We start from the raw sequence: 17,016 nt of genomic DNA, 5'->3' as shown, positions 1-17,016 counted from the left end.
TTTAAGACAAATACTATCATTTGGACAAAGCAGCAACCTACAGAAATGGGAAAAGATTTTTACCTATGCCACATCTGATAGTGAATTAATATCTAAATTATTAAACAACTTGAATAACTAAATAACCCAATTAAAAAGTAGGATACTGATCTAAACAGAATTCTCTATAGAGGAAACTCAAATGGGTGAGAAACATTTGTTCCTTAGCCATCAGAGAAATGAAAATCAAAACTACTTTGAAGTTTCATCTTACACCTGTCAGAGTGCCTAAGACCAATAACACAAGTGACAGCTCATGTTGGCAAAGATGTGGAATAAGGGGAACGCTCCTTTAGTAGGTGTAAAAACCTATATAGCCACCATGGAAATCAGTATAGAGGATCAGAAAGTTAGAATTCAATCTACCTCAAGATCTAGCTATACTACTCTTGGGCATATATCTAAAGAATGTTCCATCCTACAAGGACACTTACTCAACCATGTTCTTTGCTACTCTATTCATAATAGCCAGAAATTGGAAACAAGTAGTTATCCTTCAACAGAATAAAAAAAAAAGTAGTACATTTACACAATCGAGTATTATACAGTTGTTAAAAAAAAAAAAGTGGTATGATAGAGGATTGCAAATTCGATCATCAATAGGAGGAGAGGCCCTCGGCCCTGTGAAGGTTCTGAGCCCCAGTGTAGGGGAACGCCAGGGCCAATAAGTGGGAGAGGGCGGGGTGGCAGGCATGGGGAGGGGGAGGCAACAGGGATTTGTTTTTGTTGTTTTTGTTTGTTTCTTTGTTTTTTGGAGGGGAAACTGGGAAAGGAGAAATTTACATGTAAATAAAGAAAATATCTAATAAAAAATAAATTAAAAAAAGTGGTATGAAATTTGCAGGCAAACAGGGAGAAGTAGAAAAACTAAATCATCCCAAGTGCAGTAACCCAGATCCAGAAAGATATGGTATATACTCACATTACCCAGTAAGCAAATGATAACCAAACAGACCCAGAGAAGTCAGGTACAGAGGAAGGGGCTGGGATGAATTCTATACCTCTACACAAGGGGAAAATAGTTTATTGGTAGACTGGGAGCAGAGGAAACTAGAATTGGTGGATCTGGTATTGAGGGGGAGGAAATGTGAGAAAACAGGTAGAACTGAGGGGTACTTCAAGGGTGGTATGGAAACTGAGGGCAGTGATCCTAATGAAAATCTTCAAAAATCCAGGGGTCAGAGAATCCCAGCTGGCTGTCTCTTATCACAAAAGAAAGCTTCCAATATCAGGACTGGGTTACATACAATTTAGTTGTTGGCCAAAGGGTACCATGGAAACCCAAGTACAATCCAGGCTCTTGTCAAGTTTGTTTTCTACAAACTGACAGCAAGGCCCCACTGTTTAAGCCTACACTCATACAACTCGATTATAAAGAAGTTGATCTGATGCCTACATAGATCCTTCACCCCTATATTCTAGTATCTTTGATATGAGAAAGTACTCAGCAGGCTACCAAGAGAAACACGTACACCAACCCAGCTAAAGACTACAGCTTTGATCTACTTTGCTGTCCTGTTTAAAAAATATGCTAGGGTAATGGTGGCATAGAGCTTGTGGGTAATCAACCATTTGATTTGGCTTGTGGGTAATCAACCATTTGATAAAGCTTGTGGGTAATCAACCATTTGATTTGGCACACAACACAAGATAAGACTCATTCCTAACACTGCTTGTGTGTCAACTATAGCTCAGAGACCTAGGGTGTTTTTACGGCAGTCCCAAGTATGTGAAAAAGTGGGCCTCTGTGTTTTGTACTTTCCTTGGAGCTCTTTTCCTTCTTTTAGTTTGCCTTGTCCAACTTTAGTGTGATGTTTTTGTTTTATATTATTAAATTTTAGCCTCATAAAAAAATAGATCTTTTTAAAGTCTAAAAGAAATAAAATATACAAAGTCTAACAAAATTCACTCAAGGTTTAAATTTTTTAAATTTCATAGTCATTCATTTATAACAGACTGCATATACCATGATAATGTCATAAAAATCACAATGATGCAAAATGTCCTAAAGACAGCAATGCTGTAGGTGTCCTGATACTGGAGCACTTGTCCTTGCTCACCTGTCTGGTGCTGCTGATAATGAGAGTGAAGTGCTGACTCGCAGTAGTATAAGAATACAATACAGAACTATATAGAGTATATTACACTGGGTAGTGGTACTAACCAACCATGGTGTCTATTTACTTACTTTTTGTTACTATATTAAAGTGTACTCCTACTTACCAAAAAAGTTTACTATGAAATAGTCTCCCATATTTTGCCAGCAGCAGCCTCATCCACCTTTTACTGTCTTCACTACATCAAGAGGTCAAATCAAGAGCAGGTTTATGTACTGTAATGTTTGCAAAGTGACTAAATTGCCCCAAAAATATATTTCTCGGGACATACCTGTTATTAAGTGATGTAATGTCTTGAAGGTATAGAATGTGTGTGTGCGCATATGTGTGTGTCCATATATGAGTGAGAAAGCTTGAGGGAGAGAGAGAAAGAGAGAGAGAGCAAGCAGTGATCATTTCAAAACATTTACTTCCCATCATCATCTGGGAACAATTCTCCCAATTTTTGTTTGAAATAGTGTAATAAATAACATTTATTCAAAGTCCACATTAGGAATAAGCAAAATTTAAGAACATGTTTTGAGTGAGAATCCTTTAATTATATTCATTTCCAGAGAACAATAAATACAAAAATCATAAAGTATATAAGTAACAGTAATATTTCTCTAGATATAGACAGCATCTACTTTTTATACAATTAACAAGCAAACACTTTTATTACCCCAGGAACTACCATTGGGAAAAGCTATACAACAGAAAAGAAGTAACCATTAAATTAAAAACTATTTGCTTTTGACCCTAAAGACTGAGGTTCTCACTCCAGTGGTCCATCGGAGGTGCAGAAAGGCTGAACAGGTCAGCTCAGCTCCGAGCGGCAGCAGTCTGAGGCTGCTCCGACTGTAGCTGTTTACCAAGATATTCCCTAAAAACAAGAACATGGTAGCATGGCAAATTAGGATTTCAATACAAAGAATCAAGACTCAAAACTTATTAATGAAATAACCCCTGGAAACTACACATTTCCAACTTTCAAAAGCTCCCATGCTGCAGGAATGCTATCTATTTCCACATTCAAAACAGTCATGTCCCACATAGATGGTAGGTCTTCATGCAATGCCATTTGGGGAGTTAACTCCCCTGTTTACAAGAAGGACTTACTAAACATCTGCAGTCTGAGTTTAGCAACCAACTTATGATTCAAATAGGCTTCTTTATACCATAGAAAACACATTTCTTAGTGTTAGAAAATGCACACATGTATAGCCTGGGGTGAACACAAGGCAATGAAAAATAAATCCCTGAGAAATACAGCAGAAGTCAGGATTCTAACAACAGCTAGCTACTCTTGTGGTCTACAGAGACCATAGCATTGCATGCATAGCTATCATAGAGGCTAAGGAGTTTTCTCACTCTACATATGGGGTAAACGGCTTAAAGTGATGGTCTCCAAACTGTCTAGATCCTTCAGGAAATAAATTGATAGCAGGTTAGAGGTACAGTACTACAATCATAGCACACAGTAGGTAAAGGCAGGAAGATTGTGAGTTCAAAACCAGCTTGAATTACATAGTCAAGTACGAGTTTTAGGTTACATATTAGAAAAGAAATAAAACATGTATTTACAATATGCATATCTTTAGCTTAAAATCACATATAGGAACCACTGAGACAGAGGGTATGGGTATGTTCTTTATTCTTCCTGCCCCTACCACACCCCATGAATTGCTCAAACTTTTTTTTATAATCAACAAGTAAGGAAAAGAAACTATTTTTAAAGACTTCTAAATTGTCATTCTCTCCAGGAAAAAAGAAAAGAGCTTTAGTTTGGAATCAGGAGATGGGTTTGCACTCAAGCTCCTTTTTTTTTCTTTTTTTCTTTTTTTTTTATTAGGTGTTTTCTTTATTTATAATATCTCCTTTCCCAGGTTCCACTCCAAAAAAAGGAAAAAATAAATAAAATAAAAAACCAAAAACTAAAACAATCCCCTGTCCCCCTGCTCACCACCCCATCCCCTCCTGCTTACTGGCCCTGGCATTCCCCTACACTGCATAGAACCTTCACAGCTCAAGCCCCTTCTTACTGCATCATTCTGAGACCAGAGGGTGCATCTTCCTGCAAGGACTAACTAAGGCAGAAATTGTGTGTAAGGCACAAATCCTGACATGGAAGCAGCATACCCAGGATCATGGGCATCTTCCCTGCCTCCTACGGCATCAATTGGTCACTCAATTACTCCTTGGGTGGGTACCACCAGGAAACAATCTTTGGGTGTCACCAAAAAAGTGCTTTATTACTATTTTTTGCCCCCAATTGAATGTTCTTAAAATTGACTTTGGATGTTAAAAGCATGTATTATTCTTGTGGTCTGAGGAACTACTCTGACATATGTATACAATGAGATTATATCCAACAAAAGGTAGTTATGTACTACTAATATAAATAGAGGCAGAGACACAGGGATGACTTTGAAAGAGCTTATGCTGAGGTCTTCATGACCACAAATATCAATGGTCCTATATGGTCCTAAAATCAGGTTCATCCAGGTCAGAGGGTAAGTACATGCCCTGATGGCCCAGTGGAGTCTACTGTGATTGGTACACATAAGAGACAACATCACAAAAAGTGAACAGCCTTTCATTTATTTGTTCAAAGGTCTTCTCTGGTTGATACAAAACACTCTTTTTAGCTATATTAGGTGGCTATTTGATCATTTTGGGAGTGACACCTTCCTGAGCTACACTGGTGGTACAATACAACAGGCTCAATAATTCTCTAAAGTGACTTTTTTTCTGCTTTTGATCTCTTTAGTGGTGTGAGCTTAGCAATTGATTTGATATGATAAGAAAGAAGGGTACTATAGCAGCAGAAGTAGCTGGAAAATTCTGTAACATAGCCAGGTAGCTGTCTAGCAATGGTAGAAACAACTAAGGAAAGAAGAAGTAAAAAGAAGGCAAGAGAGAGTTGAGAGTTGACACTAAAGAACAAAAGACTAAAGGGCAAAAAAATGAAAAAACCTGGAAGTTGGCAGAATTCTAAAGAGCTGCTGGGCATTAAAGGTCAAGAATTTCAGACTATGGCCCAGGAGCTATAACACTAGTCATTGTCAGGAGCTAGGGACTCCAACTTCCTTGGTCTTCACAAGAGTTTAACACCACCATGGTTCCCACAGGCCAATTCAAACCTGCAACATCCAGTGTCCCATGTTGCTGTTTACAGCTATTTTTGGTTGCCACCAACTGCTGCCAAAAACCAAGGGTAACAAGCGCTTGTTCTAGCCTGCCCCCTATACCCATGTGGAGAGAATAAAGGAACCCAGCTAGTCTATAACAAAGTTAAGAGAGTACTAAAGTACAGTAAAGGTGAATTATTCTGGCATCTGACAAGTTCATACACAGCTTCCTCTTTGCTCCTTTCCTGTGACCATCTGTCATGAGGAAAGCCATTCCAGTGCTAATTCTCATTTTTTCATACATATAAGTTGGCTGAGAATCACCCAGTTCATGATTTATGAGTCTTACAGAGATCAACTCTCCGAGCATGGTGATGCCTGCCTTTAATCCCAGCTCTTGGGAAGCAGAGATTTCAAACAGTTTGAGGCAAGCCTAGTCTACATAGTGAATTCCATGGCAGCCAATGCTACACAGTGAAGCCTTGTCTCAAAAAATAAGACTGACAACCAAGCGATGCTTCCTCTCCCATCTGCTGAGTTTTTATTGTTTAGAACTTGGGGAAGGATTAGGACATGTACAGGCGTTGGGAGGATCTTATAAAGAATTCTAAGCCTCCTGAGCCATACCTGATACCCTGAACAAGGGAATGTTGCGGGACATAATAAAAAGAACCAACATGTTCCTGCGCTTGTGCCTCTGCCCTGGTGGCCCAGCTGCCCATGCAGCAGCAGGCAACAACTGACCTGTTTTTATCTTGTGCAGACTCTCTGGCCCAGAGCTCCCCAAATGTCTCCACCCAGCTCATTAAGTTCCCACTGGTGGGTTGCTACCACGCCAACCCCATGCTTCAAATCCCCCACGGCCTTTGTGGTGTACCTCAGGCAAACCCATGCTTTGCTGCAGTAACAAAAACTTAGTTCAGAAATGACGGTAACTCAATTGCTGGGTGCAACAACTAAAATCTTAACTTGCCTTATTAAATCTAAACCTGATAGCAAATCCTGACGGAAGGATCCACCATTGAAACTGGGAGATACTTGCAGCTACATCTTGTCCTTACACTATCCCCATCCAAAAGGTCTCTCTATCTCCCTCTCCCCCCCTTCCACCACCACCACCTCCTCCTCCTCCTCCTCCTCCTCCTCCTCCTCCTCCTCTCTTCCCCTCTCCAACACAGAAGTCCCTCCTACTCTTCTTGCCCAGTGATTGGCTCTTTTATTCATTAAGGAGATTGGTTCACAAGTCACCAGAGTATGTGACTCACTCCTTGTGAGTCCCAAGAGAGCAGAATTAGCATCAAAATACAAACTACAAACAGCACCAGGCCCATCCACAACAAGGGAATGTTAATAGGCCTAATCTCATAACGGTCTCTTGCAGGTGTTCATAGCTACTCTAATTCAAGAAAGCCCAACGCAGAGGACACAGATACAACATACCATATGCTCCATAAGACTTCACAACAGACTAAGAAATACTGGAAACTGATCTTTCATTCCTACAAGGCTATGATTAGAAATGAGGAATTGGGCTTCTACTTTTAGAGCTTCAAGAGGCCCAGGTCATGTGAACTTTTACTTTGTCATAATTAAAGCATAAATTTTGTTTACAAGGAGCGCTGTTCTTTTTTAAAAAATAAAAACAACTTGAATATATTCTGATAGCTTTTTAAATTCAATATTTTTAAATATTTTTAGTTTTTGAGAATTTCATACAATATATTTTGACCATATTCATCCTTCCACCCCTCCTCCCACCCAGACCTACCTCTATCTCCCTACTCCCTGAATTTCCTGTTCTCTCTTCATCAATAATCTATTGAATCCAACTTGGACTGACCATATACTCCCCAGGTGGAGTCTATCCAACCATATGGTAGTTTACCTACTAAGATCCATACCCGTAAAAGATCCCAACTCTCCAGAAGCCATCAACTGTCCATGCTTTCTCAGATAGGGTGGAGTTTCATGAACCGCCCCCCCCACTCCCCACCACAATGCTACATTGTTGACTAGCAAGAAACAGTGTCTTCTGGAGATAATAGGGCATCTGCACACACCCACAGCAGCTGTGGTTTCCTGCACAAGACATATTAAATATAATTTAATTTTACTTTTAATTTTGAGTATGTGTACCCAACATAGGTGTTAGAAACTGAACTTGGGTTCTCTCTCAGGGCAGAATGTATTCTTAACTGCTCAGCCATCTCCCCAGCCCTACTATGGCAATTTTGACCATACTGATTTCTCCTATATAATTGGAAATACTCATAACCTTAGCTATACAAATTAATGCCAGGGAAATGAAATTTTCACTATAAGTGAGCAATAATTATAATATACTTCTTCACTACTTACCTATCCTATTTGGAGAATGAAGCAGAAATAAATGTTAATAAAATGTTCTCTTCTATCTATATAAAAGGAAATTTGTCTTAAATAACTTGTACTTCAGAAATGTATCTTAGACAACAATCTTTATTATTTGTTGTAATGCAGGTATTTGTAATAAAAAGAAAAATAAATTTGAAATGTTTTATGTAGTCTTTTTATTACTAGATTGCTATAATCATAGAGTGATTTCTCAAGCCTTTATAATGATTTTATTTGTCAATCAGGGCCTTGAATGCTCTCAAACTTGCTATGTAGACCAGGCTAACCTCAAACTCAGAGGTCTGCTTGTTTCTGCCCCCTGGTCCCCACCCAGCATTCAGTGTTGGTATTAAGTATGCTGTAGTGATTTTTTTAAGTGTATAAATATTTTGTCTGCATATAAGTCTGCATACCATATGTGTGTGGTGAAAGAGGAGACCAAAAGAAAGTGTTGGATCCCCTGGAACTGAAGTTACAGATGGTGTGAACCAACATGTGAGTACAGGAATCAAGTGTAGGTCTTCTACAAGAGCAGTCAGTGCATTAAACTGCTGAGCTATCTCTCCAGAAATTGTAATGTTCTTAAGTATTAAACCGAAGGCAAATTTTAAGGACTGTTTAAGTTCCAAAGATAAATATGATATAGTTAAAAACACTTCCATAGTATTTCAAAGTCTAATCTTAGGAAAAGTGGTTTAAACAATACATTCCTGTGTATTAAGTACTACCCTAATTGCTTAACACAGATTTTTTTTTTTAATCTTTGGAGACAGTGCATGTTGCCCAGGCTAACCTCTTTATTCTCTCAACTAAAGCTAAAGATGTTTTCTTCCTCACCCAGTCTGTCATATATTTTCTTTCTTGTCACAGTAACATCCACGAAGAATGCAGCCACGTTTTATTTTTAGAGATGAGTATCTACTAGATGATAACAATGATAATTGCCATGAGCTTCATATAACTCAAACCTGTTTCACTTTAACATCCACAGTACTGCTTCATGCTACAGTTTTCTAGCTATCATGGTTAGAGATATAATAGTGTAAAGTTGTGACAACGAAGGGTTGAAGAACCTCTCGAAGGCTTCATCCAGCAACTAATGGAAACTGATGATAGAGACCCACAGCCAAACATTAGGCAGAGCTGGAGAATCATGGTGAAGAGAAGGAATTAGTACTGTAGGAGTCAGAGGGGTCAAGGACACCTCAAAAAAAAGCCACAGGATCAATAACCAGGGCTCATGGGAGCTCATAGAGACTGAACTGACTACCAGAGAGCCTGCATGGTACTGACTCCTCTGCATATATGTTATAGTTGTGTAGCTTGGTATTCTCATGGGACTTCTTATGGGGATTGTCTGAACCTAATGATATACCTCAAGTTCCTAGAAAATCAAGAACTCAAAATCAGAGCAGGAATAGTGAAATGGAGAGAATATATAAATCAAAGAGTTGGCTCTTTGGAGAGGAAGAAAAATAAAAAACAAGACTAACAAAACCCCAGCTGAACTGAGCAAAAGAAAGAGAAAATGGAAATTAATGAGATAGAGATAAAGGGGGATGTTAACAAAGCCCAGTGAAATGCAAAGAATCATTAGGGAAGAACTTTGAAAACATAAAAGAAACAATAAATTGGAATAAACAAAAGAAAGTAATAAAGGCCCAGACACATATGACCTACTTTAGTTAAAAGATATGAACAACTTAAACAGATCCATAATGAGGAATGATAATGAAGCAGTAACTAAAACTCCCGGACTAGTTAGATACACTGCTTAATTCTGCCAAAGATTTAGATCTAATGCCAATACTCTTAAACTGTTTGTTGAATAGGTATGGCCCCCATAGACTCATGTATTTGAATGCTTGGCCCATAAGGAATGGCACTACTAGGAGGTGTAGCCTTCTTGGAGGAAGTGTGTCACAGTGGGGTGGGCTTGGAGGTCTCCTATGCTCAAGCTATGACCAGTATGGCAGATACTCTCCTTCTGCTGCTTGAAGATCAAGATGTAGAACATGAAGTGAAAACTTCTGGTTTCTTTGGAAAGTCAGTTATGTCAAATGATGTTTTGCTGGGGCACACATATGAAAGAATGTTTTCCTGAAGCAGACACAGATGAAACTACATTTGCTAAAGTAAACATATGAAAGTACTCATGATGTTAAGAAGGAATATAAATATAACCCAACAGAGAGTAGAAAATACTAGATGGTATTGGTATGCCTTGCCATTCCCTACTGGTCATTGTTAATTGTGACTTCATAGAAAGAAACACATCAAAAAACTTCTGGTGGTGTTCTGGCAGCTTCTTGCTACTTCTGTGGACTTGGGTTGATTGGCAGTGAAGTGGAAGTTTTTGGATATGTCAACTGATAAAAATTCACATGGAGTTTTGCTGAAACAGACTTATGTGGTGTTTTGCTGAAGCAAGACCCATGGAAGGACATGTGATGTTTGGAGGGTGTATAAATAGGACTCAACGGACAGTAACCGCTGGCTTGCACAGCTAGCTTTGTAATGTTTCGTTGGTCTCAAGTCTTCATCTCTGATCTTCACTTTGTTTAGAAAGGCAAGGCAGAGAACTTCTCCAGGCATCCCTACTGTTCCTGGTCACTCCTGTTGATAGATGCAGATTCAGTGGAGGCCTGGCTGTTTCTGTACCACAACTGCTAATTCATATTTGCTATCCTAAAAATTGGAGACTGAAATTGGCCCCAAGTAACCTCTTCTAAACAGCGTATAACAGAATCTCATGGCTTCTTCTGGATCAAGCTGTCACTGCTGATTCATGTGACCTGAACTGCCGATATCCTAACAATGCAGATTGGATTTGCTTCAAAGAACTATTTCTAAACAGGTCCAGTCCCCCAATATCCTAATAATCTTTCTTTTCCACTATGTCTGATGGGTGGTGGGCTAAAAGGGAGGTTAAAGCATTTACGAACCCTTGTTAAAAGTAGATTTTGAAAAAAATCTAAGCCTATAGGAACTCTTAGCTCCTTCTCTAGCACCATGTCTGCCTGGATGCTGTCATACTTCCTACCAAATGATGATAATGGACTAAACCTCTGGAAGTGTAAGCCATCCCTAATTAAATGTTTCCCTTTATAAGAGTTGTCTTGCTCATAGTATCTCTTCACACTAATAAAACCCTAATTAAGACACTTCTACAAATTAGAAAGAGAAGGAGTATCACTGAACTCATTGTACTACTAGTACTACCCTTCATGATAAAGGTCATTAAAACAAACTGCAAAGAGAGTTGAAGGATGGTTCAGTGGTTAGGAACAATTGCTGTTGTTCTAGAGGACCCAAGATGGTTTCCCAGCAACCACTATCATGCAGCTAATAACCTCCTGTAACTTTAATTTTAGAGGAAGTGATATCTATTCTGGCTGGCGCTCATGTGTGTGCGCGCACACACACATACACACTCAGCACCTCCCTCAAAATAAATTAGGATTAGATAGAACATACTTCAACACAATCAAGCCTATATATGACAATCTTACTACCAATAGATGATAGATAGATAGACAGATAGATAGATAGAGATAGATAGATAGATAGATAGATAGATAGATAGATAGATAGATAGACTGACAGAAAACATGAAAGCACTTCTTTTAAAATCTGGGACACAGCAAGGATGTCTACCCCACCATCCCCATTGTAGTCTTAGTTATAACAATAAGACAAGTGGAAAATATAGAAAGGATACACAGGAAAAGATGAAGTCAAATCATCCTTATTTGCAGATGATATGACACTCTGCTTAAGAATGGTCTAATAGATTTCATCAGAAAACATTTCTATATGATAAACATTTCCAGTAAATCTGTAGGATACAAAACCAACATACAAATGAACAATTCATATTTTTAAAGTGGTCTATATTCTTATAGCCATAAAGAAAATGCAAATTAAAAATACTCTGTTATTTTTATCTATGTTATCCCAAGTATAATGGCTTTCATCAGGTAAAAAAACAAACAAAAAAGACAAATGCTAGTAAGAATGGAGAAAAAGAAAAACCCCCATTAACTGCTGAGAGTCTAAAACAGGCATAACCACTATAGAATTCACTTTGGAAACGTCTCAAAAACAACTACTATGTGTACTCAGTCATACTACTCCTGAGCATATATTCAAATTTTTCTATTTCCTACCAGAGATTATGACTGTTCTATTCACAATAGCAAGAAAATGGATAACTAAAATGTAGTACATATAAACAATATTCTTTTTATTTAGCAGTAAACTAAAATTAAAAAAATGCATCTGGAAATTACTATATAAAGTAATCTATACTGAGAAAGATAAATACTGCATGTGCTCTCTCATATGTGGATCCTAACTTTCCATTTATGTATGTGTAAACATGAAGGTATGAGTATCACACAGGCCATGATATTAGAAAAGTGTCCAAGAGAGGAGACAGAGATGCTCTGAAGAAGAGTGCATGTGAGGGGTTATAATAGAAAACATAGAAAAGGCATGACAAAAACAAAACAAACACAACAACAACAATAACAACAACAACAAAACCCACTTATACTGGGTATAGAAGAATACAAAAGGATTCTTCCCCTGAGCACTTCTAATTCTGGACTGTCCAGCCCATAGTTTTTTGTGTGAGAAAGAAATAGGTCAGGCATGGTGGTGTACACTTTTGATCTCAATCTGTAAGTGTGAACACAAAAAATTAAAATGGTTAGTTATGAAGAAAGCAGATTTGGTGTAAACTGGACAGTCTATCTACCCAACCTCATTTTATGACTACACTTTAATAAATATTTTCTAGAAATTACTCTAGACAGATGTTCCATATATTAAAATAACTGGGAAAGAAACTGCTCACTTACTGGTAGAGAATCCCCAACTTATTTCCCTTCCTGTTAGGAATCCCACAGCTACATCTGGACTTTCCTTTTATTTATTACCTAGTCTTGAACTCTCTCATTTCTCCCATTCTAAATCACTTCTGCAACATTTAAATCTCTATCTTAAAACAAATGATAACACAAATCCAGCAGAACTCTCCCATCTCTACCTCCACGAAGCTCTTATAAAAAGCTACTGTCTTAGTTAGGGTTTACTGCTGTGATCAGACACCATGACCAAGGCAAGTCTTATAAGATTAACATTTAATTGGGCTGGCTTGCAAATTCAGAGGTTCAGTCCATAATCGTCAAGGTGGGAGCATGGCAGTGTCTAGATAGGCAATATGCAGGAAGAGCTAAGAGTTCTACATCTTCATCTACAGATTCATCCAGTCACTTAACTATAATCCCCAAAGCAAGACAGGAAACCAAATGGGCAAACTCCAAACTCTGCAGCTCCATATCTGGTGTCAAAGCTATCTTTAGATCTCCAACTCCTTTTTCATTTGTTGACTGCAACAAACTTCTTTCTCCAGGGATGGTTCCACTCCCTGTTAGCAGCTCTCCTCAGCAGATATCCTATGGCTCTGGCATTTAGAACATCTTGGGGTCTCCAAGGCAATGTCAATGTTATACCTCCTTGGTCCAATGATCTTCTGGGCTCTTTCAAAGGGATTGGGACACATCTCCAGCTCTGCCCTTTGTAGCACTTTAGGCTGTTTGATCCACTCCACTGCTGCTGCAGTTCTTGGTAATCATCCCATGATTACCAATCTACTGGGGTTGCATCTCCAATATACTGGGGTGTTCTGCTGCAACTAGGCTTCAACAATAGCCTCTCAGGCTCTCTTCATGGTGCCACGCCTAATCTTCTTTACATGACCTCTTCTGTCCTAGGCAGTCAAGTACAACAGAGGCTACACTTTCATCAATGGCCTCTCACAGTGTCAAGTGTTAGCTTCTCTCCAAGACCCCTTCATATCTTCATAAACCAGTACCACCTCAGTGATTCTTAAACATTACTAACTCCAGCTCCAATACAATGTACAACTTTGGCTATCTCTGGAACACAGCTTCTTTGTGCTCTAAGAAAGCACTTCCCAGATTTCACCTCAGTGATGCTGGTCTCTTCTTAATTACTGCTAATTTCTTAGCTCCAGCTAATCAGCATCAATTGTTCCAGTAGTCCATTCTATTCTGAACTCTAAAGCCAGAGCCACATGGCCAAAGCTGCCAAGTTGTCTTGCTTGCTGGGGATAGAACATGGCCCCCTTATTCTATTACCAGCTTTCTGTTTTCCAATTCCCTCACTGCCTAAGCTTGGTTGTCCTGGAACTTGCTCTGTAGATTAGCTTAGAACTGAGAGATCTACATGGCTCTGTCTTCTGAAATTAAAGGTGTATACCACCATGCCTGGACTTAAGCTTTTCTTCACCTAGTATTTGCTCTGTCCCCTGCTGGCCTTGAACTCAGAATATGCTTGTCTTTGTCTCTTGGGATTAAATGCTGGGACCTAAACTTAGCTTGTTGAAATCTTGTCCCAAGTTCACCACTCCCTTTATCTGTTATCTCCTTGAACATAGGATTAAGCTTCATTCTACTTACTGGTGTGCCCTTTTAATAATTGAACCATATACTTTGTATTTTTCCTTTCTCAGAATGTTCTTCATGAGTCATAATCAAACAACAAAGACTCTGCCAAGTATTTTTAAGACTTCCTTTGTCAGAGCAATTAATCTGAGTCTCTTCACCTTAGCCTAAGATGGACTCTTCAGACAAGGGCAGAAAGCAGCCACATTCTTCACCAAAATACTACAAAAACAGTGTCTCTGCCACAGATTAAAATTCTTCTCCTCAGGCTTGTGAGATGGCTCAGTGGGTAAGAGCCACCGTCTGCTCTTTTGAAGGTCATGAGTTCAAATCCCAGCGATCACATGGTGGCTCACAACCACCCATAATGAAATCTGATGCCCTCTTCTGGTGTATCTGAAGATAGCTGCAGTGTACTCATTTATAATAATGAACAAATCTTTTTTTAAAAAAAAATTCTTCTCCTCTGAAACCTCTAGAGCCAGGCTTCCTTAGTTCAAATCATCCCCAGAAACAAAATCTTCCATAATCCTACTAGGATGGCTATTAAGCCTCACTTAAAACATTCCATGGCTTTCCAAATCCAAAATCCCCAAATCCACTCTTCCTAACAAAAGCATAGTCAGGCTTATCACATCAAAACCCAACTCCTGGTATCAACTCCTGTCTTAGAGTTTTACTGCTGTGATGAGATACCATGACCAAGACAAGTCTTATAAGGTAAGCATTTAATTGGGGCTGGCTTACAGGTTCAGAGGTTCAGTTCATTATCATCAAGCAAGAAGCATGGCAGCTTCCAAGCAGGCATGATGTAGGAGAAGCTAAGAGTTCTACATCTTCATCTGAAGGCAGCTAGGGGAAGACTGGCTTCTAGAGATCTAGGATGAGGGTCTTAAGGCTATGGCCATAATGACACACTTCCTCTAACAAGGCCACACATCCTAATAGTGCCACTCCCTGGGCCACCATATTCAAACCACCATGAATGACTTGTCTTGACTTTGATTCCATCACCAACATGCTGCAATCATGGTTGCCAAGGGCCCTGGTCTAGGTCACCAGTAGCATTTATGCTTCCACAGACCTCCCTTTCATGTCTCCTAGCTTTGTTTTAACACTGCTCACCTCAAAGCCTTTCTTCAAATATACTTTTTCTTTTGCTTCTCTAATACCATGGTTTTACTCCAAATTTCAAGTTCACTGCTCTTCCTATGCAATATGTCCTAGTTGGTTTGCCAACTTGGCACAAGCCAAGATTTATCTGAGAAGAGGAACCTCAATTGAGAAAGTGCCTCCATAAGACTGGCCTATGCACAAGTCTGTAGGGGAATTTTCTTGAGTGATTATTGATATGGGAGGGCCCAGCCCAATGTGGGTAGTACCTCCCTTGGACAGGTAGTCCTGAGTTGTGTAAGAAAGCAGTAAGTCACAGGGACAAGCCAGTAAACAGCCTTCCTTGTGGCCTCTGGTTTAGTTCCTGCCTTCAGATTCCTTTCCTGACTTCCCTCAGTCATGGAGTATGAATAACCTGAGATTTATAAGATAAAATAAACCATTTTTTCCCAAAGATGCTTTTAGTCATGGTGTTTTATTACAGTAATAGAAAACCTATCTAAAACAAAAATTGGTATCAGAGTGGGGTACCACTATGTCAGTCTTGACCATGTTGTTTGGGAGGATTGTTGAAAGATGTTGAAATTCTGAGCCCCTTCCCCCCCAGAAAAAAAAATTGAGTGTTCAGAGCTTAATGGGATTATAATGCTGAAAGCCATGCAGATGATGGAGGCCTAGCTTGTGAAGTTTCTGGGAGAGTTTGATTATCTTGGGGCTGTCTAACATTCTGAAATAAATTGTGGCTCTCGTCATCTGGGGCTGAAAATTCAGCTGTGATTAACAAGAAATCACACAAGCCTTAATCAATCTGCTTAGCTAGTGCTGAAGCTCAGTTGTGATTAAGAACAGGTAAGCACTAATGTGGCAAAAAACTTCTGGGAAGTGTTTCCCAAGGTCAACACACAGAAACTAGTCCAGAAGGGGCCAACAGTGCACTATTAGTAGCCGAACTTGGTAATGTATAACAGTCTCCCAGATGGTACTAGTTTTGAAGGCATATAAAGCACTCATGGAGGTCAGCTGAAGCTTTGATATTATGAGAAAGCCAAGAGAAGCTATTAGTAAAGGTCCAGCCTCCACTGAAGTTGGAGCCCCAAGACTAAAGACTGTGGAAAGAAGATGAGGCTTGGTACCATGTGGCAGAATGAGAGTCTCTAAAGATAGCCCAAAAGAGGACACTGGCTAAAGTATAGCCCAGTTGCAGTGAAGACTCCAGTGGAAATACCAGCACTATGGGATGATCACCAAAACCAGCAGCAGCTATGGAGTAGAGCAGAGCCAACCTAAGCCTATTAGACACGCTATGTGTGCTATATATAACACGGCCAGTGAGGCAGAGCTGCTCAAGTCTTTTGGAACCCAAGAAGATCATGAGTCTGAGAAGTCTGATATTGAGCTTTTACAATTTTAGACTATGCCCCAATTCTTGCTTCTTGGAATAAGAAAGTATGTAACTATTTATTTTTACAGGAACCCACAGTTAAGAAACTAGATATTGATCACAGGAAGGACAGGCTCCAGTCAGATTTACCAAGGGCAGGTAGCACTAGAGTTAACCAGATGGCGGGGGACAAGCATAAGAAAATAAACAACACAAACCAAGGTCACTTGCCATCATCAGAACCCAATTCTTACACCATAGCAAGTCCTGGACACACCATCACACTGGAAAACCAAGATTCAGATCTAAAATCACTTATCATGGTGATGATAAAGGACCTTAAGAAAGACATAAATAGCACCCTCAAAGAAATACAGGAAAACACAGGTAAAGAACTAGAAGCTCTTAAA

The 17,016-nt window shown here is 39.3% G+C and overlaps 1 protein-coding gene across 3 annotated transcripts in view; it reads right to left on the bottom strand.

Annotated features, from left to right (window-relative positions):
- Positions 1–2,673: 2,673 nt before the first annotated feature.
- Atp6v1h (ATPase H+ transporting V1 subunit H) overlaps positions 2,674–17,016 on the bottom strand; it is a 97,311-nt gene continuing 82,968 nt past the window's right edge. For all 3 annotated transcript variants that reach the window (XM_031366764.1, XM_031366765.1, XM_031366766.1), the window contains one exon: positions 2,674–3,018. In XM_031366764.1, the coding sequence (XP_031222624.1) occupies positions 2,958–3,018 (61 nt within the window). In that variant the 3' untranslated portion in view covers positions 2,674–2,957. The remainder of the gene's footprint in view (positions 3,019–17,016) is intronic.

The sequence above is a fragment of the Mastomys coucha genome, unplaced genomic scaffold (assembly GCF_008632895.1).
Source record: "Mastomys coucha isolate ucsf_1 unplaced genomic scaffold, UCSF_Mcou_1 pScaffold14, whole genome shotgun sequence".
NCBI lineage: Eukaryota > Metazoa > Chordata > Mammalia > Rodentia > Muridae > Mastomys > Mastomys coucha.
This window is presented reverse-complemented; position numbering and strand designations above follow the sequence as displayed.